This window comes from Bubalus bubalis, chromosome 10 (genome assembly GCF_019923935.1).
Source record: "Bubalus bubalis isolate 160015118507 breed Murrah chromosome 10, NDDB_SH_1, whole genome shotgun sequence".
In the NCBI taxonomy this organism is placed as follows: Eukaryota; Metazoa; Chordata; class Mammalia; order Artiodactyla; family Bovidae; genus Bubalus; species Bubalus bubalis.
This window is the reverse complement of record NC_059166.1, coordinates 15,639,094-15,667,039: the sequence shown is the minus strand read 5'-3', so window position 1 is coordinate 15,667,039 and position 27,946 is coordinate 15,639,094. Positions and strand designations below refer to the sequence as shown.

The following is a 27,946-nucleotide window of genomic DNA, read 5'->3' as shown; positions in this document are numbered from 1 at the left end:
GGGGCTCTTTTCTCGAAGACAGGACAGATGGGGAGAAAAAAAATAAGGAGATGGAGTCATTTTAGGGGAGAAAAGAAGGGCACGGTGGGAATTCATGCTGCCAAGCTTCTCATTAGGAGACTAAAGATAAATACTCAAAGTCCAATTGTGGGTAGGGGGAAGGGGAGACTCAGGGCAGGGCTGGAGGAGGACGCTGCCTTCCTAGTGGACCCCAGGCTGCTGATCTGGACTGGGCGGGGGGAGCCCCAGTGCGGCTGATTGGAGGTGGAGGGGCTCCCTGAGGCAGGTGAGGTCACGAGGGACTGGGAGCCTAGGGAGAGGTCAGGAGAACCATGGTCCTGATGAGGGCAAAGAACAGGTTCAGTGGGAAAGAGGGCCGTGGAAGGTCAGAGGCTACAGTCATTAGATTATTATCAACCACGTTAGTTACCTGGTCTGATGGACAAACAACATCTTAAAGTAATTGGAGAATGAAGCAAGAACTGATTTGTGTGCCTTGAAGTACACATCGCCGATGGCAACCGTGCAGTCACACAGGAAACCAAACTCTCGCTGAGCGTTTAACTGTTGCAGGAGAATAAGTCCATGGTTGGCCAAATCCATTTTTTAAAAAATCTGCAAGGCAAACAATTTTTTTTTTTAAGAAAGGTGGTTCACAAATCAGTATGTGTCCTTATAGTCACCAACAGTAATGATCACGGCTAATAGGTCAGGCACTGCTAGAAACGTGATATAAATTCAGTCTTCACAACAGCCCTGGCAAGTAGTTCCATCATTTCTCCCATCTTACAGATGATGAAACTGATGGGGAATTCGGGGACTGCATGCTTTGCCCGAGTTTATACAGATGGTTTAAGTGTGGGAACCAGGAGCCAGACTTGAACAGTCAGCCTGCCAGACAGCAAACATTTCTGGGTCTTTGGTCTTTGAGTTTAAGATTTCAAATGCAAATTCTAATGATCCATTAGAAGTTGTCAAACCTTCCAGAGAGATGAGTAAATTAAGGTGCTGGTCGGGGCACAGCAGAGTAAGACAGAAAGATCTCAGAAAGTCTGGGCAATACTCCAGCTCCTGCTGTGTAGACAGGGAAGCCTTGGCAGGGCTCTAATAACCCCCACATCCCTTATTCCTCAAGGGTTAGGACACAGGACAGGTGCTCTTCTCCCTCTTTTGTGGAGGAGGAAATGGGCTTCGAGAAGGGTAAGTAGTTAGCCAGGGCCATCTGGTCAGATAGTGGGGGGCGGGGTGGGGAGTCAAAATTTAAATCTGAATCTTCAAAATTCTAAGCTCATTATTCCTCCTTCACTCCAGCAAACCACGTAGCCTCAATCTAACTGTATCAAGGGAACTGCTTCTGGGGGAGCGAGTACATTGCATCAGGAAACTGCTCCTTCCCATGGGCAAATAGCATTCATAAAAGCCAAGCACACATACATCAACATTATACTTAATAACATAGTTAATGGTGAGAAAGAGCAAACGCTTTCTCCTTACAGTTGAGGACAAGGCAAGGATGTCTGTTCCCACTATCCAATACAGTATACTATTCAATATAATTGTTTTAGCCAGCACAATAAAGCAAGCAAGGAAATAAAAGGCTTACAGACAGGAAAGGAAGAGATAAAATTGTCCCTATTTGCAGATGACATGACTTTTACATAGGAAATCCCAAAGTATCTACCAAACCTCCTGGAATTATTAAATGACTTTTGTCATGCCACAGAATACAAGATAAACATATAAGTCAATTGTAATTCTATATACTAATGCTGAACATGTGGACGTAAATTTATTTATTAGAAATCATTTACAATTACAAAAAAATGAAATACATAAATGTTAATCTAACAAAACATGTATAGGACTTGTATACTGAAAATTGGAAAAGGCTCATGAAAGAAATCAAAGATCTAAATAAATGAAGAGACATGCTGTAGGAAGACATGTAGACATGTTTAGGAAGACATAAATCAGTTTTCTATATTGATATATGGCTTTGCTATAGTTCTTATCAAAATCCCAGCAAGACTTTTTTGTAGATATAGACGAGAGTACTTTGAAGTGTTTATGTAAAGGCAAAGAAACTAGGATAGCTAAAACAGTGCTTAAAAAGAGGAATAAAGCGTGAGGAATCAGTCTAATTTTGAGAGGTGTTACAGAGCTATAGTATTCAAGGCTGCACGGCACTGACAGAGGGATAAACAGACAGATCAGTGGAAGAGAACTCAGGTACAGACCCACGGAAATATGTACAGTAGATCTTTGACAAAGGCACAAAAATAATTCAGTGGGGAAAGAACAATTTTCAAAAATGCTGTGGGATCCAATGGACTCTCATAGACGAAAAAGAAAGCAAAAGGAAAACAGAAAGAAAAAGAATTTTAATCTGTCTCATATCTTACATAAAAATAACTCAAAATGCATCACAAATTCAGATGGAAAACACCAAACTATAACTTTTGAGGAAAAACATGGGACAAAATTTAAAGAGGCTCTAGGGTTCATCAAACATACAGCCTATAAAAGGATAAATTGATAAATAGGACTTCATAAAAATTAAAAGGGCTTCCCAGAGGGGCTCAGTAGTAAAGAAAGTGCCTGCCAACACAAAAAACTCTGGTATAATCCCTGGGTCGGGAAGCTCCCCTGGAGAAGGAAATGGCAACTAACTTCAGTATCCTTGCCTGGGAAACCCCATGGACAGAGGAGCCTGGTGGGCTACAGTACATGGGGTCCCAAAGAGTTGGACACAACAACTAAATAACAACAAGAAAAATTAAAATCTGTTGTTCTGAAGAAGACCCTGGTAAGAGGATGAAAAGGTAAGCCAAAGACTAGGAGAAAAAAATTTGATAAAGGACTAATATCAAGAATATATAAAGAATTCTCAAAACTCAATAGTACAAAAACAATTGAATTAGAAAATGGGAGAAAGACTTGAAGTGACATTGCACCAAAGAGGATATACAGATGGCAAAATAACACGTGAAAAGATGTTCAGTAGCAATTAGGGAAAAGCAAACTAAAACCACAGTGACACTTACTGCATGCCTGTCAGGGTGGCCAAAATATAAAATATCAACAAGGAAATGCTGGCAAGGATGCAGAGAAATGGACTACTCATACCATTGCTGGTAAGGATGCAAAATGGTGCAGCCACTCTAGAAAACAGCAATTTCTTTTAAATCTAAGTATGTAACTATGATGCTATCCAGAAATTGTACCCAAGGACATTTATCCCAGAGAAATGAAAACTTAGGTTCATACGAAAACCAGTACTTGGATATCCACAGCACCTTTATTCCTCAGTCAAAAACTAGAATCTACCCAGATGCCCTTCAGTTAAACAGTTAAACAGTGTGGTATGCCCAAACCACAGGAAACTACTCAGCCTTAAGACGAAATGAAGTACACACACATGCAGCAACCTGGGTGAGTTATGTCCCTAAAGGTTACATACTGTAGGATTCCATTTACATAACATTCTTGAAAATTACAGAAATGGAGAACAGGTGAGTGGTGGAGGGGCAAGAGGAGAGGAGGCCAATGATGTTTGGCTGTAGAAGGGCAACAGAGGGAGCCGTGTGGAGACAGAAATGTTCTGCAGCTCAACTGTGTCAATGTCAGTACCCTGCTTATAATGGGAGCAGAATTTTGAAGCTGGTTCCATTAGAGGAAACTGGGTGAAGTGTGCATGAGATCTCTCTATATTATTTCTTGTGACTGCATGTGAATCCACAGTTATCTCAAAAAATTGAAAGAGAAAAGCTCATCACACATTAATTAATTAGATTAAAAATGGATAAAACTACGATGCTTAACTTCAGAATCAGGAAAGTGACCGTGGAGAAAGAGTTACCAATGAACTTAAAGACAAAAACAGAAACAGAAACATCGGTTCTTGCTCAGCTGGTGCTCAACTCCCCTACCTCCTTCCTGTTCTAGAGATGATCTGGCAGATTCAGAAATTGACAAGTATGCCCTAAAATAAACGAGCAAAGTGGAATGACACTTTAAGAGACTGATCTGGTTCACAAAGCAAGACTCCAAAATGTCAAGTTTTGTGTTTTCTATCAAGAGCTTGATCCAAGTAGGAGAGGCAGGAGAGCCACCATGTTGGCTGTAGCTCCTGAGTGTGAAGACCTGGATTATAGCCTCACCTGCACGTGAACACTGATGGTGTGGATAGGGAACTTAGTTCCCCAGTGTCTTCTGCACATGTCAGAGAAGCCAAAAGCACTAAGATGAGGAAGAAGAGACAGAGAAAAAGCATGAGGCTCACGATGAAAGCCAGAGATGCTGCCAGGGGGCAAAGTAACTGCGATGATGAAGAAACACACTCTAATCTGACCAGGATAGAACTCTAGAAACTAGTCTTCAAAGCTGTTCTCTGAAAAGTGCCAGAACACTAACTTGCCCTTCTCTGCAAAAAGTATCTACCTTTTAGAGAAAACTGGGCTGAGCTGCTTTATCATGGCCTCTGACTCTGATCATGAACACATCCACGTTCAGGCAGCTTTGGGTGTCGCTTTCATTGACAAGTATGGTAAGGAATTACTATTTATCTTTTGATGGCAATAAGAGGTTATTGTTTATGGAATGTTCACCATTAACCATTCTCTTCATGCCATTCATTTATTTTCACACTAACTTGAGCTATGTGAGGTCCTGCTACCCACTGGTAACTCAGACAATAAAGAATCTGTCTGCAATCCAGGAGACCCGGGTTCAATCCCTGGGTAGGGAAGATCCTCTGGAGAAGGGAATGGCTTACCCACTCCAGTATTCTTGCCTAGAGAATTCCATTGGCAGAGGACTCTGGTGGGCTATAGTTCATGTGGTCATAAAGAGTCAGACACGGTTGAGCAACTAACACTTCAGTACAGAATGGTACCCACATTTTACAAAAGAGGAAACAGGCTTAGAGAGGTTAGGTAGCTTGCCTAAGATTACTGAATCCATAAATACAAGAATTGGGATTTAAACTGGAATTCATTTGATTTGTTGGAACATACTACATACAAGTATGTTAGTTTAAAATTAATTGGAGATTTTTAATGGCTATTTTAAAGTGTAAACATTGCTGTAAGAGATTCAAATATTAAGGATACACACTAGCATTCGTCCACTCCCAACTCTACCCATTTCCCCACATTCTAGCCAACACTGGGTATTAACACTTTTTAAAGACTCTTTGCCAATATCACTTTTTACTTTCTATGAATTTGATGAATTGAAGTATATTTTTATTTCCTCTTATTTCTCTTCATAAGTTTTGCCAATTGTCTATCAGGTTATTTTATTTTTTCCTTATCGAACTATAAAACTCTATATAAAGAAATGAGCCCTCTGTCATGGATATTGATGATAACATTTTTCTTACTTTCTTTTGATTCTGTTTTAGAGAATTTTTGACATATAAAATTTTCACCAAATTTATCAATATTTTACAGGATGATTTTGAGGTTTGGGGTTATTACATTAACGAGTATATATCATCTCTTCAATGTAACAAAACGTATGGCTCCCCACCTCATTCCATCAACAGACGAACGTAAGTATCTTATTCAGAAGATAATAAAACTATGATAAAACTGCAAAATGTTTCTTTTTAAAGAGGGTCTACTAGTTATTTTAGGATCTCAATTTAGGACCATCTAAAATAGAAAAAGAACTGAAAGTGTTTTTCAAATACAGAAGGAAGAACACGTGTCTAGAGTCTCTGAGAAGAGGAAAAACAAAGAAAATGTGTCATATGTTCATAATTCACATTGGGGGAAAAACCCATATGCATCAATTTTTTAAAATCTTAGAGACCAAAAACGTCTTTCTCCCCACCCCGACTCTTTCGTGTATGAATGAGCATGAGAAAAGAGGGTAGGATGGGGCACTGGGCCCCCCTCCATCCCGGCCCGGCTGACAGTACTGCTCTTGCCCCAGCGGTCCCCTTCATAATCGTTTCCATGAGGCTTTACTTGCATAATGCCGCGTAGGCTGAGGACTGAGCGTCTTCATGGGCTGGCTCTGCTCCAGACTACCCTCCCTTTGTGGAAATGGACATCTGCTCTTCCCATCATCGACTGCTCACCCAACCGCATCACTCCTGCTGCCCTGCGTTGCCCACCAGGGTCACTGAGGGCCTCTTCCCCAGCCCGATGCAAGAGTAGCTTATTCGACCTCTCTGCGGCATTTAATATCCTTCCCTCCTGCTCCATAAATATTCAGGCCCTGCTTCCAGGACAACACACTCTGGTTTTCCCCTCACCTCTGGCTATTTATTCTATTTTAACCCCCATCAAGGTTCCTCTTTTGCAAATGCTCCTCTGCCTTTGGTCCACAGCCTGCTTCTCTGCAGACTCTCCGTGGTGATTCAATCCACTCCCACTTGGCTGTCCCGAACAGCCAATTTAGGGCTGAGCCCTAAATTCAGACTAGGCAAATCAGCTCAAATCCCCAAAGGACAATAAAAGCCATCGACACAAACCCACTCCATCTGTATCCACAGCTCAGCGCATGGCGCCATCAGCCACCCCTTGACCAAGGCAGGAACCCATGTTGGTCAGATACCCACATGCCGCCAATTAAAACTCTTCATCCCACCCTATGCCTTAACTCTACCTCCCTGCTCATCTCCCTGTTTCCAGCTCCAGCCTCTCCCATTTATCCAAACAGAACAGGTTAGCTAGAACTGTCTCTCCCAGGGCAAATCTGATGTTACTGTCCTGCTGAAAATCCTCTTGAGTCTCCCCACGGCTTGCAGGATGAAAGCCACATTCCTCAGCGTGGCTTGCGTGACCCCAGATGACCCCACCACTGCTCACTCTGCACGCCATGCTCTAGTGCTAATCTCAACTACTGGTTTCCAGACTTCTGGGCTGCCCAGACCTACTAAAAGCCAACCAACCAATCCTGAAACTGGGGGTCTGACAGAGTGTGCTCCCTCTTTATTTTGCAAGAAAATATATCAAATATTCATATACCTATTAGGGATGGAGGGCTTTTCTACATAAAAAGATGGACATAATGACAGAATATACTTCTAGAGGCAGGACAGTGGTACTGTATTCAACACATGGAACATACACAAAAAATTACAACATAAAATGTTACTTTATGACACTAAGCTATGTATAATTGTTTTCTGGATTCAAGACTGTCCGTATAGTGGTCTTTACCAAGTGATCATCAAGTATCCCATTTGTTCTAAAAGTCCAAGCATTATCACAAATCCAGTTTCATTGAGTGTGTTGATGACAAGGGAAATAAAATGATGTATTTTACTCACTTGGGGAATTCTGGATGAACTGGGAGATGAGCTGCAGTTTTCTTTGCCCAGAAGATCCTCAATGCCCAGGCCATTCTTGGGCTCCTAACAGTACATAACCCTCACTGCTCACAGGCCTTGCTCTCAAAGCTGAGCAGCTCAGCAACCTGATTTCTACTCTCATGGTCAGGAGATGGGACCAGTTGGAACTGGGCCTTGGAATGTGCCCCTTGCAGAGGGACCCACTGCTGACGACCTGTCCCTTCCCCTACCTCTACTTGTCCTCTTCAAAATTCCCCTGACCTTCAAGACCGGAGGGTCTTTTTGCCTCCAGAGGAACCATGAACGTGCCTGATGCTTTTGGAAAGTTGGCATTGAGTCTTACCATTTATTGTTTTATCTCATGTGCCTAAGCATACTCTCTAGTGTTCAGTATTCATTAAATGAATGACTATATGTTTAGAGAAAAGAAGAGTGCTGAGTTCTAATCACAGGTTGGCCCCTGACTAGTTGGGTGATTGGGGTAAAAGTTCAATTTCTATTTTTCCTAGATTAACCTCAAATTCTCATCAATTTAATGTGTGTTGTATTTTGGAAGAAATTTTCAATTTTAAAATGTCACCTCATGTTTCTTCATGCTAGTAATTATGTTCTTAACAGTGCTTTATAGTTTATAATAACCCTTTACACACATAATTTAATCCTGATCAATAATACAGTATACTGTCTTCTTACTATTTGTTTCATTGCTAATTATAATGATTAATAATCAAAGCATGTGGACAGTGACTGCAGCCATGAAATTAAAAGACACTTGCTCCTTGGAAGAAAAGGTATGACAGACCTAGACATATTGAAGAAGGCTGAGCACCGAAGAATTGATGCTTTTGAATTGTGGTGTTGGAGAAGACTCTTGAGAGTCCCTTGGACTGCAAGGAGATCCAACCAGTCCATTCTGAAGGAGATCAGCCCTGGGATTTCTTTGGAAGGAATGATGCTAAAGCTGAAACTCCAGTACTTTGGCCACCTCATGTGAAGAGTTGACTCATTGGAAAAGACTCTGATGCTGGGAGGGATTGGGGGCAAGAGGAGAAGGGGACAACAGAGGACGAGATGGCTGGATGGCATCACTGACTCGATGGACGTGAGTCTCTGAACTCCGGGAGTTGGTGATGGACAGGGAGGCCTGGCGTGCTGCGATTCATGGGGTCGCAAAGAGTCGGACACGACTGAGCGATTGATCTGATCTGATCTGATCTTTACACACATAATTTAATCCTGATCAATACCACAGTATACTGTCTTCTTACTATTTGTTTCATTGCTAATTATAATGATTAATAATCAAAGCATGTGGACAGTGACTGCAGCCATGAAATTAAAAGACACTTGCTCCTTGGAAGAAAGGTATGACAGACCTAGACGTATTAAACCTAGTGAATTAAAAGCAGAGACATCACTTTGCCAAAAAAGAGATATAGTCAAGGCTATCATTTTTCTACTAGACTAGTCATGTACAGATGTGAGATTTGGACCATAAAGAACAAACACTCTCTTTCAACAACTCAAGAGAAGACTCTACACATGGACATCACAAGACGGTCAATACCGAAGACAGATTGATTATATTCTTTGCAGCCAAAGATGGAGAAGCTCTACACAGTCAGCAAAAACAAGACTGGGAGCTGACTATGGCTCAGATCATGAACTCCTTATTGCCAAATTCAGACTTAAATTGAAGAAAGTAGGGAAAACCATGAGACCATTCAGTTCAGTTCAGTCACTCAGTCGTGTCCGACTCTTTGCAATCCCATGAATTGCAGCACACCAGGCCTCCCTGTCCATCACCAACTCCCAGAGTTCACCCAAACCCATGTCCATAGAGTCGGTGATGCCATCCAGCCATCTCATCCTCTGTCGTCCCCTTCTCCTCCAGCCCCCAATCCCCAGCATCAGAGTCTTTTCCAATGAGTCAACTCTTTGCATGTGGTGGCCAAAGCATTGGAGTTTCAGCTTCAGTATCATTCCTTCCAATGAATACCCAGGACTGATCTCCTTTAGAATGGACTGGTCGGATCTCCTTGCAGTCCAAGGGACTCTCAAGAGTCTTCTCCAACACCACAGTTCAAAAGCATCAATTCTTTGGCACTCAGCTTTCTTTATGGTCCAACTCTCACATCCATACATGACCACTGGAAAAACCATAGCCTTGTCTAGACTTGCCTCATGGAATCTGTAAATAAGTCTCATGGATGTCAAAAAAAAAAAAAAAAAAAGTGGCAATACATGTAAAGTACTAAGAAGGCTTGGAATAGAACAAGTAATTATAAATGATTATTGTTATTAATTGGCAGAAAGTGAAGAAGAAATAAAAAGCCTCTTGATGAAAGTGAAAGAGGAGAGTGAAAAAGTTGGCTTAAAGCTCAAATTTCAGAAAACGAAGATCATGGCATCCGGTCCCATCACTTCATGGGAAATAGATGGGGAAACAGTGTGAGACTTTATTTTTCTGGGCTCCAAAATCACTGCAGATGGTGACTGCAGCCATGAAATTAAAAGATGCTTACTCTTTGGAAGGAAAGTTATGACCAACCTAGACAGCATATTAAAAAGCAGAGACATCACTTTGCCAGCAAAGGTCCGTCTAGTCAAGACCATTCAGGTATGACCTAAATCAAATTCCTTATGATTATACAGTGGAAGGGAGAAATAGATTTAGGGGACTAGATCTGATAGACAGAGTGCCTGATGAACTATGGACAGAGGTTCATGACATTGTACAGGAGACAGGGATCAAGACCATCCCCAAGAAAAAGAAATGCAAAAAAGCAAAATGGCTGTCTGAGGAGGCCTTACAAATAGCTGTGAAAGGAAGGGAAGTGAAAAGCAAAGGAGAAAAGGAAAGATATACCCATTTGAATGCAGAGTTCCAAAGAATAGCAAGGAGAGATAAGAAAGCCTTCCTCAGTGATCAGTGCAAAGAAATAGAGGAAAACAACAGAATGGGAAAGACTAGAGATCTCTTCAAGAAAATTAGATACCAAGGAAACATTTCATGCCAAGATGGGCACAATAAAGGACAGAAATGGTATGGACCTAACAGAAGCAAAAGATACTAAGAAGAGGTGGCAAGAATACACAGAAGAACTGTACATAAAAGATCTTAATGACTCAGATAATCTCGATGGTGTTATCACTCACCTAGAGCCAGACATCCTAGAATGTGAAGTCAAGTGGGCCTTAGGAAGCATCACTATGAACAAAGCTAGTGGAGGTGATGGAATTCCAGTTGAGTTATTTCAAATCCTATCACTGCAGATGGTGATTGCAGCCATGAAATTAAAAGATGCTTACTCCTTGGAAGAAAGGTTATGACCAACCTAGATAGCATATTGAAAAGCAGAAACATTACTTTGCCAACTAAGGTCCGTCTAGTCAAGGCTATGGTTTTTCCAGTGGTCATGTATGGATGTGAGAGTTGGACTGTGAAGAAAGCTGAGCACTGAAGAATTGATGCTTTTGAACTGTGGTGTTGGAGAAGACTCTTGAGAGTCCCTTGGACTGCAAGGAGATCCAACCAGTCCATTCTGAAGGAGATCAGTCCTGGGATTTCTTTGGAGGGAATGATGCTGAAGCTGAAACTCCAATACTTTGGCCATGCGAAGAGTTGACTCATTGGAAAAGACTCTGATGCTGGGAGGGATTGGGGGCAGGAGGAGAAGGGGACGACAGAGGATGAGATGGCTGGATGGCATCACTGACTCGATGGACGTGAGTCTGAGTGAACTCCGGGAGTTGGTGATGGGCAGGGAGGCCTGGCGTGCTGCAACTCATGGGGTCACAAAGAGTCGGACACGACTGAACGACTGAACTGAACTGAAAAGATGAAACTGTGAAAGTGCTTCACTAAGTATGCCAGCGAATTTGGAAAACTCAGCAGTGGCCACAGGACTGGAAAAGGTCAGTTTTCACTCCAATCCTAAAGAAAGGCAACGCCAAAGAATGCTCAAACTACCGCACAATTGCACTCATCTCAAATGCTAGTAAAGTAATGCTCAAAATTCTCTAAGCCAGGCTTCAACAATATGTAAACCGTGAACTTCCAGATGTTCTAGCTGGTCTTAGAAAAAGCAGAGGAACCAGAGATCAAATTACCAACATCTGCTGGATCATAGAAAAAGCAAGAGGATTCCATAAAAACATCTACTTCTGCTTTACTGACTATGGCAAAGCCTTTGACTCTGTAGATCACAATAAACTGTGGAAGTTCTGAAAGAGATGGGAATACCAGACCACCTGACTTGCCTCTTGAGAAATCTGTATGCAGGTCAGGAAGCAACAGTTAGAACTGGACATGGAACAACAGACTGGTTCCAAATAGGAAAAGGAGTACGTCAAGGCTGTATATTGTCACCCTGCTTATTTAACTTATATGCAGAAACGCTGGGCTGGAGGAAGCACAAGCTGGAATCAGGATTGCTTGGAGAAATATCACTAACCTCAGAAAGGCAGGTGACACCATCTTTATGGCAGAAAGTGAAGAACTAAAGAGCCTCTTGATCAAAGTGAAAGAGGAGAGTGAAAAGTTGGCTTAAAGCTCAACATTCAGAAAACTAAGATCATGGCAACCGGTCCCATCACTTCATGGCAAATAGATGGGGAAAGTGTCAGACTTTATTTGGGGGGGCTCCAAAATCACTGCTGATGGTGACTGCAGTCATGAAATTAAAAGCTTACTCCTTGGAAGGAAAGTTATGACCAACCTAAAGAGTCCTGAGTGTTCATTGTAAGGACTGATGTTGAAGCTCAAACTCCAATACTTTGGCCACCTGATGTGAAGCGCTGACTCACTTGAAAACACCCTGATGCTGGGAAAGATTGAGGGTGGGAGGAGAAGGGGTGGACAGAGGATAAGATGCTTGGATGGCATCACCGAATCAATGGACATGAGTTTGGGTAGACCCTGGGAGTTGGTTATGACACGGAAGCCTGGCGTGTTACAATCCATGGGGTCGCAAAGACTTGGACACGACTGAGCAACTGAACTGAAAGAATGAGAAGAGTTAACTGGGCAAAGATAGAGTATCCCAAGCCAAGGGGTCAGCATTTACAAAGGCCTTAAGATAGGAGGGAGCAAGATGGAACTGGGGAACAGAGAAAAAAGGTCAATGTCACTGAAGGGCAAAGAGCCAGAGAGGAAACAGAGCAGGTGAGGTGGGAGACTCTGGTCTTGTTAAGGATTCTGGACCGTATCTTAAGAGCAAGAGGAGCTGCCAAAGGGGACTTGAAGCAGGGTAACATGACCAGTTGCCTATGATGTACATATCATTCTGGCTGCAGCTGGAGGGCTAACCAAATGGAGGGGGGGTGTTGGCAGAGTCGGGGGCAAGAGGAGACCTGTTAGAAGTGGTTGAGAGCGGAGGTCTTCCAGTTGTCTAGATGACAGATGACAAATTGGATGGTGGTGATGAAGACAGAGGGAGATGGACAGAATTTAAAACATAGAAGATTAAAAAAATCAATAGAACTGGTTGATTGGTGGATTAAACGGAGGAGGGTGGGGGGGGCAGAATCAAGGTATCTTAGACAAACCCTAGATTTCTAACTTGTGTAACTGCGTACGTCATGTGATTCTCCCCAGTGGAGGACACATGGGCAGAAACCCAGTTTTGTGGGAGACGATCACAAGGTTAGATCCAGACATGTTGGGAATGAGATACTTTTGAGACACTCCAGTCGGGACACAGAGAACTTGATGGTCTCTGTATATATACTGATATTGGCCCAGAGCTCCAAAATCTTGATTTATGTCACAAAGTCTTTGGAGAAGCCAGGTGTGTCTGAATCCACAAGTCATATCCTTAAATCACTACATGATAATTCAAAGATGTTAAAACTGTAACCTAACAGGGGTCCACTGAACCCTGGTATTCTGGGAATAAATTTCACACTCTTTACACAATACTACCTTGCTCTGTTGTTGTTCAGTCATTAAGTCATGTCCGACTCTGTGACCCCAGGAACTGCAGCACGCCAGGGTTCGCTATCCTTCACCATCTCCTGGAGTTTGCTCAAACTCATGTCCAGTGAGTCAGTGATGCTTTCTAACATCTCATCCTCTGCCACCCCCTTCTCCTCCTGCCCTCAATCTTTCCCAGATCAGGGTCTTTTCCAATGAGTCAGCTCTACTACTTTGGCATCAGGTGGCCAAAATATTGGAGCTTCAGCATCAGTCTTCCCAATGAATATTCAGGGTTGATTTCGTTTAGAACTGACTGGTTTGATCTCCTTTCTGTTCAAGGGACTCTCGAGTCTTCTCCAGCACCACAGTTTGAAAGCATCAGTTCTTCTGTATTCAGCCTTCTTTATGGTCTAACTCTCACAACCATACATGACTACTGGGAAGATGATAGCCTTTACTATATACCTTTGTCGGCAAAGTGATGTCTCTGCTTTTTAATATGCTGTCTAGGTTTGTCATAGCTTTTCTTCCAAGGAGCAAGTGTCTTTTAATTTCATGGCTGTAGTCACTGTTTGCAGTGAATTTGGAGCCTAAGAAAATAAAATCTGTCTCCATTTCCGCTTTTTCCCCATCTATTTGCCATAAAGTGATGGGATGGGACTGGACATCATGATCTTAGTTTTTTGAATGTTGAGTTTTAAGTCAGCTTTTTCACTCTCTTCTTTCAGTTTCATCAAGAGGCTCTTTAGTTCCTCTTTACTTTCTGTCATTAGAGTGGTGTCACCTGCATATATGAGGTTATTGATATTTCTCCTGGCAATCCCGATTCCAGCTTATGAGTCATTCAGCCTGGCATTTCATATGATGTACTCTGCATACAAGTTAAATAAGCAGGGTGGTATACTCCTTTTCCAACTCTGAACCAGTCCATTGTTCCATGTCCAGTTCTAACTGTTGTTTCTTGACCTGTGTACAGATTTCTCAGGAGGCAGGTAAGGTGGTCTGGTATTCCCATCTCTTCAAGAATTTTCCATAGTTTCTTGTGATCCACACAAAGGCTTTAGTGTAACCAAAGAAGCAGACTTTTAAAAAATTCCTTTTTCTATGATCCAACCGATGTTGGCAATTTGATCTCTGGTTCCTCTTCCTTTTCTACATCCAGCTTGAACATCTGGAAGTTCTTGGTTCACATATTGTTGAAGACTAGCTTGAAGGATTTTGAGCAATACCTTGCTAGCATGTGAAATGAACGCAATTGTATGGTGGTTTGAACATTCTTTGGCACTGCCCTTCTTTGGGATTGGAATGAAAACTGATCTTTTCCAGTCCTGTGGCCACTGCTGAGTTTTCCAAAATGGCTGGCACATTGAGTGCAGCACTTTAACAATATTATCTTTTAGGATTTGAAATACCTCACTAGCTTTGTTGGTAGTATGTTTCCTAAGGCCCACTTGACTTCTCACTCCAGGATGTCTGGCTCTAGTGAGTGACAGCACCATCAGTCCCAGTCACAGAGGGCCAACAACCTGATGTAAAACTGAAGACCTATAAAATAAAGCCCCCACCCATTCAACACTATAAATGGAACTTAAACAAATAAATAAAAAATAATTTGTCTTACCATATCAGAATTGGGAGTAGAGGAACTAAAGAAAATTAGAGAGAGTCAATTCTTAAAAGTGGGGTTTCATAGAATGTCTTCTCTATTATGTATATTTGTACAAGTGGTTTTTTTCTTAAGTAAATTCAGAGACTGTAAGACACAGTATGTTGAAACAGATTAATAACACTTTAATGCTTCGGCTTTTATCACTGAATCACTCTGAAAATAGGACACTACCTAGATGACCAGTACTTTTAGCTGCCATCACATAGACACATGGTGGGCTGATCCTTAAGTTACTCATCTTTTGGAGAAATAGCTGAATGGGATGACTATAATCACACTATACTCTGACAACTCAAGTTCCTCCTTCATTTTTGGTATAAGAACAGGAGACCAAAACAGCTTTGGGGAATTGATGATTCACTTTTTAAAAATAACAGCCCTTCTAAGATACTAAATATCACTTAGACTACCCATTTCAAGGGCACTGAAAGGGTCCTCTGAAGTCTTTGATTTTATTTAAGTGAAGCATAAATGAATATTGCAATGCACAGGACACATCAGTAACAGAAAAGCACTATCCACAAGTAAGATTGATTCTTTCAAGTAGTTTAGACCACTTACCAGGAGGAAAAAAATAGCTTTTTCAATTAGTATTATTAATAATTAATATTTGAAGGCCTATAAAGTAAACTTGAATGCGGCTAGCTGTTTGAATTTTAATATATTTTAAAACTGTATTTCAAAGCTAGGAAATGTATCTTATTTAGTTGTGGTGACAGACTGGCATATTTTTCTTAAGAGTTCTTTAGTTAATCCACCATAGAAATTACAAAAAGAGGGGACATACACTAACCAATGGCACTTATTTTGACTTTGAATAGCAAGGCACTTGTAAAATATTTCTTTAAAATTGTATTTTGCTTAAGTGAACATTAAAATTAGTTTTTAATTTGAGTATAAGTTAAGGTCAGAAGGAGGCAGTTCATGGATGGTTTGGGTATCAAGGAGAAGCAGGTCAGAGATTTATGCTGATAAAGAGTTGATATTAAAGAGATAGTTCTAAAGGTATTATGCTACAATCAACTTTAAGGAAACCTAATATGACCATGCAGCAAAATTTAAAACCTAATTTAATTTGCTTCTAGTAATCCCAAAGTAGACTGCCATTCTTTTTCATATGCTGTATCATGACTAGGAAATATAATCTGAGGAAATCTGAGGAAAATAGAATCACCTATAGGGATAGTTCAGAATATATACCTCCTCAGAAAGGAGCTCCAAATGTATTTGTAGATCAGTCTTAATGGAATAATTTACTTCACTATTTTATTTCAAGGTTTCTCAAATTTTTGGCATCAGGAACCTTCACACTCTTTATAATTACTGAGTACATCAAAGAGCTTTTGTTTATATGGAAAATAAGTATTGATATTTATATTAGAAATTAAAACTGAGAAATTTAAAAATATTAATTCAATCAGACATACCAATAATAAGCCCATTGCACATTAATATAAACAACACATTTTAGTGGGGAAAAAAAAAATTATATTTTCCAAAAGAATAAAAAAAGTGAAGTGGCTTTTTTTTTAATTTGAAGTGGTATCTTTTTGTATTTTTACAAATCTCTGGTAGAAGACAATTGGATTCTGCATTTACCCTGCTTCTCCAGTTATTCTGTTATGTCTGTTTTGGTTGAGTATTAAAGAAAATCGAGTCTCACACACATACACAGTTGAAAATAAAAAAGAAGCATTTAATAGCCTTTTCAGGTAATTGTGGATATTATTCTTTGATATTACACCAAAACTTGACAAGCAGTAGTTTCTTAAAGGTTAGTTGTGGGATCTTAAAGTATATCAATGAATGAAATTCTCCTGCTCTACTATGGTAAAATTCATTGTTGTGTCTTGCACTTTGAATCAATCTTTTACCCATTCAAGACAATGTCATCCACTGGTCATTTGGAAAATGTCAGCTCATTTGAATTATGCAGACTTCCCCAGTGTTGACACATTTTGTCAACAGTGAAAAAGGCCAGTAACATCTTAGTACCAATATGAAAATAGCTTTGACCTCTCGGAACGTGAAAAAAGATCCTGGGGATTCACAGGGGATGGCAGACCGCATTTAAGACAATCCCTGTTCAGAATCACGTTAGGGACTTGGAGAATCTAAATGACTAGGTGGTGTGTAGGAAAACGTGTGTATACGTTGATATTGTTCTCACACAGTTTTGATGTTTACCCTTGCTTCATGCAGAACTCAGGAGTGCACACTAAAGAAACTGTACCTGAAAGTTGTCTTGTAAAGGAAAAAATTTGTTTGATCAGTACTTAGCCAGATACAGTAATGTGCTTTACAAATTCTTATCTTTCTGCACAGGTTTATTGATGTGTGAATATCACATGACACAAACAAACCTGATGCATGTGAGCAGAAGATTATGCATTTGAGCCTAAAATGCAAGTCTCAAATTTGGCCTTTGCATTAAAAAAAAAAAAGAAAAAACAAAAAAAAAAAGGTCTTAACCATCTTTCTTGGACAGCCAACTCCTCATAAGTGATCTCTCTATGGCTACTGACTCCTCTCTTAAGGGCATATTAGCACTGTAAAACACTGACTCTTATTACTGTGTATTCAAAGTAATATTTAATTATTTATCTTGAATTTGGTAATAAAAATTATAACCTACTTGAGCATTAAAAAGGTTAGTAAGTGTTGATTTAATGGTTAGAATGTTAAAAGTTTTTTTTCCTTCAAGGAAAAAACAATTTGCAATTCTCTTTTTGATTTTCAGGGCCATGCTTTATGACCCAAAGATCATATAGAAGTAGGAAAAGTAACAAATGCCCCTTTGTCAGGTGTATTTTGAAACTTATGGTAAAGTCTCCAGCTGACCAGCAGTTCCTCCCTAACTGTGAAGACGTGGCAATGCACTGCTTGTTCAAAGGTTCAAAGTTACTCAAGAGAAAGGCAAGTAGGTCCAGGGGTGAAGCTGCAAGACACAGGTCAAGAAATGGCAGGAGAGTCTCCAACATCAACAAAGCTGATCCCAAGCAAAGGCTGTATGCCAGCCTTAGCTGTTTCCTTCATGCCCTGCTTCTAGGTCCATGATTCCAAAGACGGGGAAAGCACATCTCCCTATACAGGGCCATGTATACAGGGTAACATATCTTCTTTGGGTAAATACAATTTTATATTATTTAATAAAATTTTTACATTACAAAAGTGCAGGTTTTGGAAGATAGTGCAAAGTTCCTATTAATCATCAGAGAAAAAAGAAATGGTCATGGTGGCAGATTTATTCTGTGACGTAATACATCTAGTGTTTATTCTCTGCTGCTGGAGGATTCCAGTAGAAGAGTTTGGGGAGCACAATTTATTTACACTCTTTTTGAAGAGAAGTTTTAAAATGGGCAAGCAGGCAGCTGGTCTGTGCAGCAAAGCTCTAGCGGTGGTTATCTGCCACCCTGTACCAGGACTCCACTGTTGACTGCTTGTGACACCAATACCTCTGGTATACCACTTCTTGTACTTTGAGATCTTGCGATGGTTTCAGTAACAGGTCAATTCTTTGGCTAGAAAACAAACTTCTACAAACCACAAATTAAGTGAGAAACGCCCAGTTTAAAGGAATGTAGTATTAGTCACAAGCATCTTTAAAATTACTTTTAGCAGTTTGAAAACGCCCTAGACACACAAGATTACTTGGAATGCAAAATAAAAAGGTACTTTAACAATTAATTTTGGTTTGTAATAAATCAGAGAAATGAGGGTTTAAAATTTAATTCTGATTTTCTATTAAAATGTCAAGCCCCTCAGACTAAAAATGATGTTGGTATTTACACCCTACTTCAGTGACCCATTAGGGTCAAAACAGATGATCCCTCCTAGAGAGGACTGGGCAGCCCATTTAAGGAAATCCAGAGCACCTTAGAGTTCTGCTTGAGCCCCGGGGCACCGATCTTTTAATGCTTTATTTTACTAAAACAATAACCTATGAAAACGACTAGACTTTTGAGAGTCACACTTTAAGTGGGCTGTAAGATGAAGAGTTAAAGAACACTGCAGACAGCGGGGGGAGCAACGGGCCTGGGTTATTTCCCTAGGGCATAATTAGGAGTTCAGCAGATGAAGTTCGTGCAGTAAATGGCGTAGCAGTAACTGCATTTTCACTCCACCCAATCACTTTCTTGCCTGCTCTGCTGCCCTTGCCTTCTTCATTGCCCTCTTAATTCATTACCAGCTAAAAGTGACAACAACGTTGCTTCTTAAAGCATTTTCGGCCATTACCAGTCTATGCAGCCTTGTTTAAAAATTCATGGTTTGGGGGTTTCGCCACACAGAGAAAACGACTCTGGCCCCGGCAAGCAGCCTCCGAGCCCCAACCTCCCCTCCGCGGAGCTCTATTCGGGCGTGAGGGCCCCATCTGCGGGGAGCGCGGCTCGGAGGCGGGTCTCACGGCCCAAGGCCAAGCAGCCAAGAAACCACAGCGCAGCCCTGGGCGAGTCTCGGCTTATCCGTGGCGCAGATCGCCCGTGGAGCGGAAGCTCGAGGCCGCCGCTCAGCGAGCCCACACCGGCTGCAGAGGCCGCAACGGGCGGCACCGGGCAGCGCCCAAGGAGGCCCGCATTCCCCGCCCGCCCGAGAGCGGCCCAACGGCCGCCCAGTCAGCCTCGCTCCGCCCCGCCTCAAGAGGCGGGGGCCGGGCCGGGGCGGGACCGCCCGGACCGGAGGAGGGCCCGGCGGGGCCGCGGCGCCGGGCACTCAGGCCCCGCCCCCAGCCCCGAGGGAGATGGAGGAGAGGGGAGGGGAGAGGAGGAGCGACGCACTTCGGCCGCGCCTCACGCTCTCCGCCACCCTCAGTCCCGCGTGCGCGCGCGCGCTCGCCCAAGTCCCGCGGAGTTTAACACAATGCCGACGCCTACGCCGTGCGCAACGCCCCGGCCGGCGCAACAGCTCGGCGCCGGGGGCGGGGAGGTGGCCAGACAGGGCGAGGGGAAGAGCGCGCGCGAGAGCGGGAGACAGCGCGAGACCCGAGGAGGCCGGAAGCGCGCGTGCGCGCCCCCGCCCGCGAGCGGGGAGGCGGAGCCGCAGCAGTAGCGGCAGCAGCTGTAGGAGCCGCTGCAGCTGGGAGAAGCGCCAGAGAGGCCGGGCCTGCTCCGGTCCGACCGGATCCCTCCCCTCCCCCTCCCTCCCCGCTCCCCTCCCCCAAACCCACTTCCGCAGCTCGCGGCCTTGCCGCTGAAGAAGCAGCGGCAGCGGCGGCAACAGGAGGCGGCGGCGAGGCGTCGGAAGGATTACGCACCTGACGGGCCCGCCTCTCGGGGCTCCAGCGCGGGACGCTCACCGGCCGCCGCCGTTCGGGACGCGCTTCGCGGTGGCGGTGGGAAGGGAGGGACCGGCGACGGGGAACGGAACGCGAATCGCCCCCCTCCCCTTCCTCCCTCCCTCCTCCGCTCCGCCGCCCGCCCTCTCGGCTTCCGTCCCCTCCCCCTCCCGCAAAGCCCCGGATGGAGCCGCCGCCGACTCGCCGCCGCCTGGCTCCGGGGGATGGTTTTGTCAGGCGGCCAGAGCCCCGGCGCCAGGCGCCGCCGCCCCCGCTCCCGCGAGGTGCCCCCTCGCCCTCGCTTCCCAGAACCGGGTCCCCGTGTGGCCCGGGCCCTCCGCCTGCCTTCACCCGAAGCCCCGGGACTGGGAGGTGGGGGTCATTCGTCTTCTTTGTTGCCACCGCCGCTGCCGGAACCGTTTGCGCGCTCCGGTGGCCCCCGCCCTCCGCCTTCCCGGAGCCTGGGCTGTGGGGGCGGCACGTGGGCACCGGCCCCGGGAGGCGGCGGCGGTGCGCGCTTACCTGTCGCCGGTGCTGCTGCGGCGGGGAGGGAGGGCGGTGTGGAGGAGGCACCGCTGGGCAGCCTTGGCCGTGCTCCCCGCCGCCGCCGCCGCCTCTGCCTCTCGCTGCTGCTGCTGCTGCCGCCGCGGTCGGTGTCTCCGGCGCGGCGGCGGCGGGGCTTTTCCTGTCCGGTTACGTTAAGGTCACATGACCGAGAGAGCGGAGCGACTAGTGCAAAGAGGCTGAGAGCGGCTCCCGCCGGGGGGGAGAGGCGGCGAGAGAGCTGTGGCGGCAAGAGCCCCCTCCGCCCCCCCCACCAGCCGCCTCCCCTCCCCCCGCCCGCCTCCGCCTCCTGCTGCTCTGCCGCCGCCGCCGCCGCCGCCGCCTGCAGCACTAAGTACGCTGCCGCTCCCACCCAGGCTCCGCGCTACGCTCCAGCCAAACTTCTGCAAACCATGTGCAGCCGAGGCGAGGAAACTTCTCTCCACCTATTGGGGCTGGAGGCTTGAGTCACAAGCCCCATGTTTACATAAAGCGTTAGGTAGGACGCTCCTGGAGATGCTCCGGGAAGGCTCGGAGAACTCATGCTAGGATCCTTCTGCGAGCGGCCTGCTTGACATCTCTCAGCCCGCACCTTTGTCCCTCTGCTCCCCGAATTAGCATACGTTTTAAACCTTAAGTCTTGCAACGGACTTGAGAATGAATCAAGGAGCTCATTGTGGAATTATTAATACTCTTTTTTTTTTTTAAAAAGATCGCCAGTGGTAGTCAGGAAGTCAAGGTGGAATAGAAATGCTTGTTTGTGGTGTGTCTGGAGATAGAACTGCTTCCTTACCGGTTGAGTGTGAGACGTTTCTGTTAGGATTTAACTTGATGCTTGTGGCAGCAGTTGGGTTTTAGCTGGTGAAGCTTTGGTCCAGAAAAATCGAAGTCTGCAAAGCATGTTTGTTACTTAGGAACTATTTAGATTCTTAACTTTTGGTCTCTGAGATACTGTTAGAGTGGATTCTAGAGTTGGCCATTCTGTCAAATTTATTAGAGGTCCTGAAATCTTTTTAACAGGGAGTTCCTGAAACATGGCAACTAGACAGGCATGGAATTTAATATTGTTTGATGGTGATTTTTAACATTTTAAGATTTACTTTTGCGTCATTGCCATTTTGCTAGAATTTTACTTGTATCTGTAGAAGTATGATGTTGTCCTTTGAGGAATGCATTTAATGATTTCTTTTACATGTCTAGGAGTTTGAAGACTTAAGACTATGGCTTCATCTGTTTGGAAATGGAGGCGGCAGTTCCCTAGGCTTCTTTTTGGTTTTAAAGCATGCTTTCCTGATTATAAGCTCCTTGATTTGATGTGGAACTCATTTTGGTTTATTTTATGTAGCGAGACCTACACACAGTGCCCTGTTCACAAAATACTTCAGGCAAGCTTACTATCTTAATACAGAATTAATTTAACATACAGAAGTGTCCCTGCTGAGTGTGATTTGGTAACCGGGTTGTACCTGTTGCTACTGATGACTAATTTCTTCTTTCTTGAAGACGATACACAGCTGTATAACTTCAGTGGTCCAAAAGTGAGTAATAGATTTAGTACATACCTGCCTTGACCTTTCTCATTCTTTGATCAGCTAGATAAATGACTCGGTGAGTGGCTAAATGTTTGCCTTGCAAAACTGAATTCTGACCCTGGTGTAAGTATTTCTGGTGCACTATCACTTAAACATCAAAAGTTGGCCGTTAGACTGGCATGTGGGGTCCTGGGATAGGCTCTGCAGTTGAAATCTGTTTCATCTCATTTGGAAACTAAAGTGATTTTGATCTTGGTTTCTTAATACTCTAAGACTGAACTTTCAAATTTATGGTCTGATGAGTGCTCACAGGGAGAGTGAACTGATTTAAGAAAAAGGAAAAACTGGACAAAATTAATGCTAAAGTTTCAGATGAAGCCATTGGGCAGAAACTTGCCAATGTGTCTCAGGTATTTGGCCTTCAGTCAGAGTAACAAAGCTTATTCTCAAGATCAACAGATAGTTTTCCCAGTATTACTCCATATAGTTGTATAGAAATAAATTCAGGGCTTATTCTGAATCTTCTTCCTAGAGAAGGTGCTGTCAGGAGCATCCTAGTCTTATCTTTCAAAGATGCTGCTCTTGACTTAGAAGTGGACTGCTTTGTTGCTAGTTCTTTGAAGGCATAATCATAGGTACTTGGATTTTGCCAAATATGCCAATTATTTTTTAGTCATCATCATCAAGTGTTAGCATTAAAAGGAAAATATACAGATTATATTTGTTTTCTGCAACTGGTTGAAGTAGAAACATTTAGATGGACTCAAATGCAAAGGTTGGGGAGCAAACATAGTTCTTGCAGAGAAGGGTTAGTGTAGTGTATGTCAGGATTAGGTCAGGGAAGCTGTCAGTCTGGTTGTGGGAGAGCCACGAATGCCCTGAGTTAAATAAGTCATCTGTTTACTTTGTGTACTGATTTATTTTGCATTTTGAAAATAAATTTGGCCAATTAGGGTTTCAAAATAATTTCACACATTTTACCTCAAAGAAAATCACAGTGCAAGAAAATAATCTGAATGGATTCATCAGAAGTTACGCATAAATATTCTGCATACTCTTGTGTTGCTAAAAGTTTTGGTATATGTTATACTGAGGTGCAACCAGAGAAATAATACACTTGATTGTGTTCTGAAGAGAATAGTTCCAGTGAGACAGTGGGCAGAGAGCAATTTAATAGTACTGTATTTCACTTTTTTTTCCAGGGGGTGGGGCAAAAATTTGTGTGCACTCAAGTTGAAGATAGATTTTCCTTTAACACTGAGGATGAAAGTAATATTAAGAGGAAATAGTTCATGTGGATAGATCCCAAAGCTTTTTTATTGCACACTTTTTTGAAGGATGTCCCATGGGTAATCTCTTGAATTAGAAAAACAATATACTTTTTTATGTGCTAGATTTATAAGGCTAGGGTAGATACCACACCTTCTGTGTTTACAGGCTTAACATATCAGTCAGAAAAATGTATTTTGAGTGTCTCCTATTTTGTTTTTGTTAAAACGTTTATAGAAAATGCTTATTTTATAGTTGGTTGTTATTGAGACTATATTTCTTCAAGGATTCCCTATACTTTAGGAATTTTTTTGTTGTTGTTTAAAATCTATTATTGTAGGCACGTGGGTTTCAAACTTTTTCGGTTGTGGGTCTAAGAAATAAATTTTGATAAGTGCTACCTGGTATACACATAATGGGTTTCCCAGGTGGCTCAGTGGTAAAGAATCTGCCTGCCAATGCAGGAGACCACTGGTCAATCCCTGGGTTGTTTAAGATCCCCTGAAGAAGGAAATGGCAACCCACCCCATGGACCGAGGAGCCTGGCATGCCACAGTCCGTAGGGTTGCAGAGAGTTGGGCATGACTTAGCGACTAAATAACAATAGTACACATATTTGTAAAGAAACAGTTTTTAGGAAATAGTACTTGTTATTTTGAGTATATATTCTTCTGCCTTTTCTGTTAGATTTTTTGTAAAAAATAGCCGATTACGGTGCTTTAAATTGATTTCATAAATCACAAATGGATCAGGGTGCACAGTTTGAAAAACACTAATATTTTAGTTTTTAGTATTAGTTTCTGTTACAGATTACCCCAAATCTTAGTGGTTTAAAATAGTAAATATTTGTTTATCTCCGAATTGCTGTGGGTCAGGAATCTTGAGAGTACTTTAGTTTAGGTAGTTCTGGGTCAGGGTCTTTGATGAGGTGTGTTTGGCTTTTTTTAATGTCAGGGTGTTGACTGAGGATCTGCTTCTGAGGTGGCTCACACTCGAGCCGGTTAGTGCTTGGTAGTTCTCAGTTCTGTGTTGGGCTGCTTGAGTGTCCTGTCGACAGGGTGGTGGTTGGCTTCCCCCAGAGCCAGGGACCCAAGCAAGAGTAAGGAAGAAACCACATCAACCCTGCCACAGGCTGTTAGTTAAAATCAGGTCACTTGGTCCAGCCCACAGCCAAAGGGAAGAGTATCACAGAATTTATGACATTTTAATAATTACCACAGTTCTGTATTTCTCCTGTTTATGGATGGATCAGGATGAACCCGAGTTCCTGCTGAAGTCGGTCTGTAAGTAACAATAAAGGCAGGGTTTTCTCTGAGGGCATCTAGTCTCGCTCCTTCCTCACTCTTAAAATTTGAGGAAAGAGTCACAAGCAATTAGTCAAGTCCATTCAATCTAGGAAAACTAAACAGATTTTCTCTTACTTTTGTCATGAGAAAATAATAATCTGTGTGTTGATAGAGGTGAGAAAATTGGCTGCCTTTTTTAAAAAAAAAATCTTGCCTAAAGAGTTTATAGTGTAGAACTTGTGTTCTCTAGTTTTCCAGCTTGAACCCTTATATGCGATTGTGGTTATATTTTCAATTTATTTGGCCTCTGAATAATGCTTGATGTCTTTATGGATTTGCAGGCTGCTCATACCAGTACCCCCATCCCAGCTGATTTTAGAGGAAACAGAAAATTTACTAAATGAATTTGAACTACTTTACTGTTATCTCTTGTATTACTGACTGTGAGACTGTGCTGGGTAACTTCCAGTTAGCACATTTCCAGGACCTAAAAGACAATATTAAAACTAAAGGATAATCAGGGTGTGCATGTAAAGAAGACTATACTGTTTTTCTGCTGTGACGTTTTCATGGAAACTTTTGGCCTAAAGTGCTTTGTTCTAAGACTGGTTTTGGCTTACTGGTATAGGAGTTGGGTGAGGACCTGACGTTGCTAGTGTGAGTGAAGCCCGGAGAAATTACCAAGGCCTGCATTGAATTTTTTTTTTTTTTAATCCATTAGGCTTTTCTAATACATGGGGATATAGTAAATCATCTTAACACTTTTGCTCTTACAGAATTGGATAGTGGCTTTTTTCTTCTTAGACCGCTTTGCAGTTTATAACCAGGGCATCTGACCCTTCAATTCTGCCCTAGAGCACTGATTGTGCATACCCCTGTAATTACTCTTATTGGTGTCTGTTTACCTACGTGTCGTATCCCCCGTCACACTGTAGGATTCTTACAGGGACTTCTTTCATACATACTGCTGGTGCTCAAGTACCTGCAGAACTGACTTTGTAGTTGAAGGGACCCACGGTGATAATTTCTCCCACCAGAACTGAATGAAAAATGTAGAAAGCTTCTGGATATAGGTGGCACATATGGCTTGTGTATATGTCAGTCGCCGGCTCTGTTCTTTAGATACCCACAGTTCAGTGGGGAGAATACAATCATATACTTAATACACAAGGTGCAGGGTGCTCTGCTGGCGCGGTGAAGCTGGTGTTGAAACTGAATCTTAAAGAGTGAGTGGATGTTTCAAAGAGAAGATAGGGTTTTATGAGGTGTATGGGGTTGTGCATTCTTCAGTATACATCTGCCTGAATTGTTTTATGGTTGGCAAGTTGGCATCATATTTTGATAAGTTGCTTCTTACCAAGAGCATGCCTGCTCTTGGTAAATTACTTCTCTAGAACTTTGCTGTCCGTTTCAATAGCTCCTAGCTAAATGTGGCCATGTAGGTTAAGGTCACCGTACCACATGCGCTTCAATAGTCACATGGGCACAAAGGCTACCATATTGGACCACACAGATATTGAACATTTGTCACAGAAAATTCTGTTGGACAGTGCTGCTACAGAGTCATGTTTTGTTCATCTGCATGTTTATAGGAGAAACCTTAATAGCTGCCTGACATTGGGGGAGAGAGTGATTGGTATTTACGAATAGACAGAAGGGAGTATACGTTACTGTGGTAAAGAATATTTAGACTTTGGAGTCAGATCTGGGTTGGAATCATACTCTGTCCCTTACGCAGCCTGGCCTTTGATGTCTTATGCATTTAATGTCTGAGCCTCAGTTTTTTGTTTTGTTAAAATAGGGATGATAATACAGGGTTGTGTGAGTGTAAAAATATGTGTTTAAGGGGACTTCGCACAATGTCTTAGTAAATGATAGGACCATTAATAAGTTTTAAAATAATCACTGATTTGAAAAAAATTTGAGTTATCTTACAGTAAAGGTAACTGCCCCCCCTCCCCCCTTTGGTGTACAGGTCTGTGAAGTTTGTCTACATTTGTGTAAACCCACTCAGGATACGGGGCAGTTCTCTCTCTTTAGAAACCCCCCAGCCCAGTCAGTCCTTTTACATGCTCACCTCCTCCATTCTTACTCCTCCCTGGCAGCACTGATCTCTCCTTCATCACTTTTCTAGTATGTTATATAAATGGAATCATGTAGTCTTTTGAGACTGATTTCAGCCAGCTGTGTGAGTCATAAAAAGTTGTAACATATTAATAGTACAACTGATTTTTAAAGATGTTGGTTTTGAAATGTTTCTTTTAAAAAAACAAAAAAATGCAAGTCTGATTTTTTGCTTATAGAATTGTTGTGTGACTGGAGTTTTTATGTTTGAAAGTGAAGTCAGTGATGAAATTTATAGGGAAAAACTGCTCCCCCAGTTGGTGACAACTGTCTGTGTATCATCTTATTTATGAAGCTGGTTGGTTTAGGGGAAATTTTTTTTACAGATCGGTAGAGTTGTAGCACAGTCCTAATTTGAGAAAAAGTGGCTGTTAAAACATCATTAATTTACAAAATGTGGTGTGAAGGTAGGTAACAGCTGGCTGCTTTGCCCAGGCCTTCCCCAGCCTAAGGCTGAAAGCCTGGCTGCCTCCCAGGATCCCCCAGGGCCAGGGAACACAGGATCTAAAAGGGCCACATGAAGAAAATTTGAGGTTTACAGCTCAGATTTCATTAGTGAGGCATCAGGTATTTGATAACTTGTTACACCCCACCGCAGGCATATGGGGTCTTCTTGGCTTCCCCACTGGGGATCAGACCTGTGTGGGAGGACCGCCAGGGAAGTCCCAGGTCTGAACTTTTCTGTTAGTGGTGTTTTAAAAAACTGATGACAAGCAGATTTGCAAGTCTCATGTATAGAAGCTAAATTAAAAGTCAAATTTTATACTTAACCCACAGTCTTCTGTTTGGAGTTTTTCAATTCACATAGTGAGGTCTAAATCTGAAGTAAAATTTGAAGTTCTTCAGTTGACGTAGATATTGTGTTCCCCTTTCTTAGCTTTTCATACCATCTCTTCTATAGATTTCTTCATAGGGTAAGCAGATTGCTTAGTTGTTACCTGCTGCCTTCATGGAAATGGAAGTAGGGCCCTTAATGTTTTATCACTGTATATGGGAGTCCAGAGTTGCATGTCATAACTTTCAAA

The 27,946-nt window shown here is 42.8% G+C and overlaps 1 protein-coding gene across 2 annotated transcripts in view; it reads right to left on the bottom strand.

Moving 5' to 3' along the window:
* ZBTB2 (zinc finger and BTB domain containing 2) overlaps positions 1–20,823 on the bottom strand; it is a 29,199-nt gene extending 8,376 nt beyond the window's left edge. The window contains exons 1-2 of one of the 2 annotated variants that reach the window (XM_044924089.2): positions 20,690–20,823; positions 431–615 (exon numbers count right to left, since the gene is read on the bottom strand). In XM_044924089.2, coding sequence (XP_044780024.1) covers positions 431–603 — 173 coding nt within the window. In that variant the 5' untranslated portion in view covers positions 604–615; positions 20,690–20,823. Of the gene's footprint in view, positions 1–430; positions 616–20,146; positions 20,279–20,689 lie in introns of those variants that run through there. The other variant, XM_025294359.3, reaches the window with a different exon arrangement.
* Positions 20,824–27,946: the final 7,123 nt, after the last annotated feature.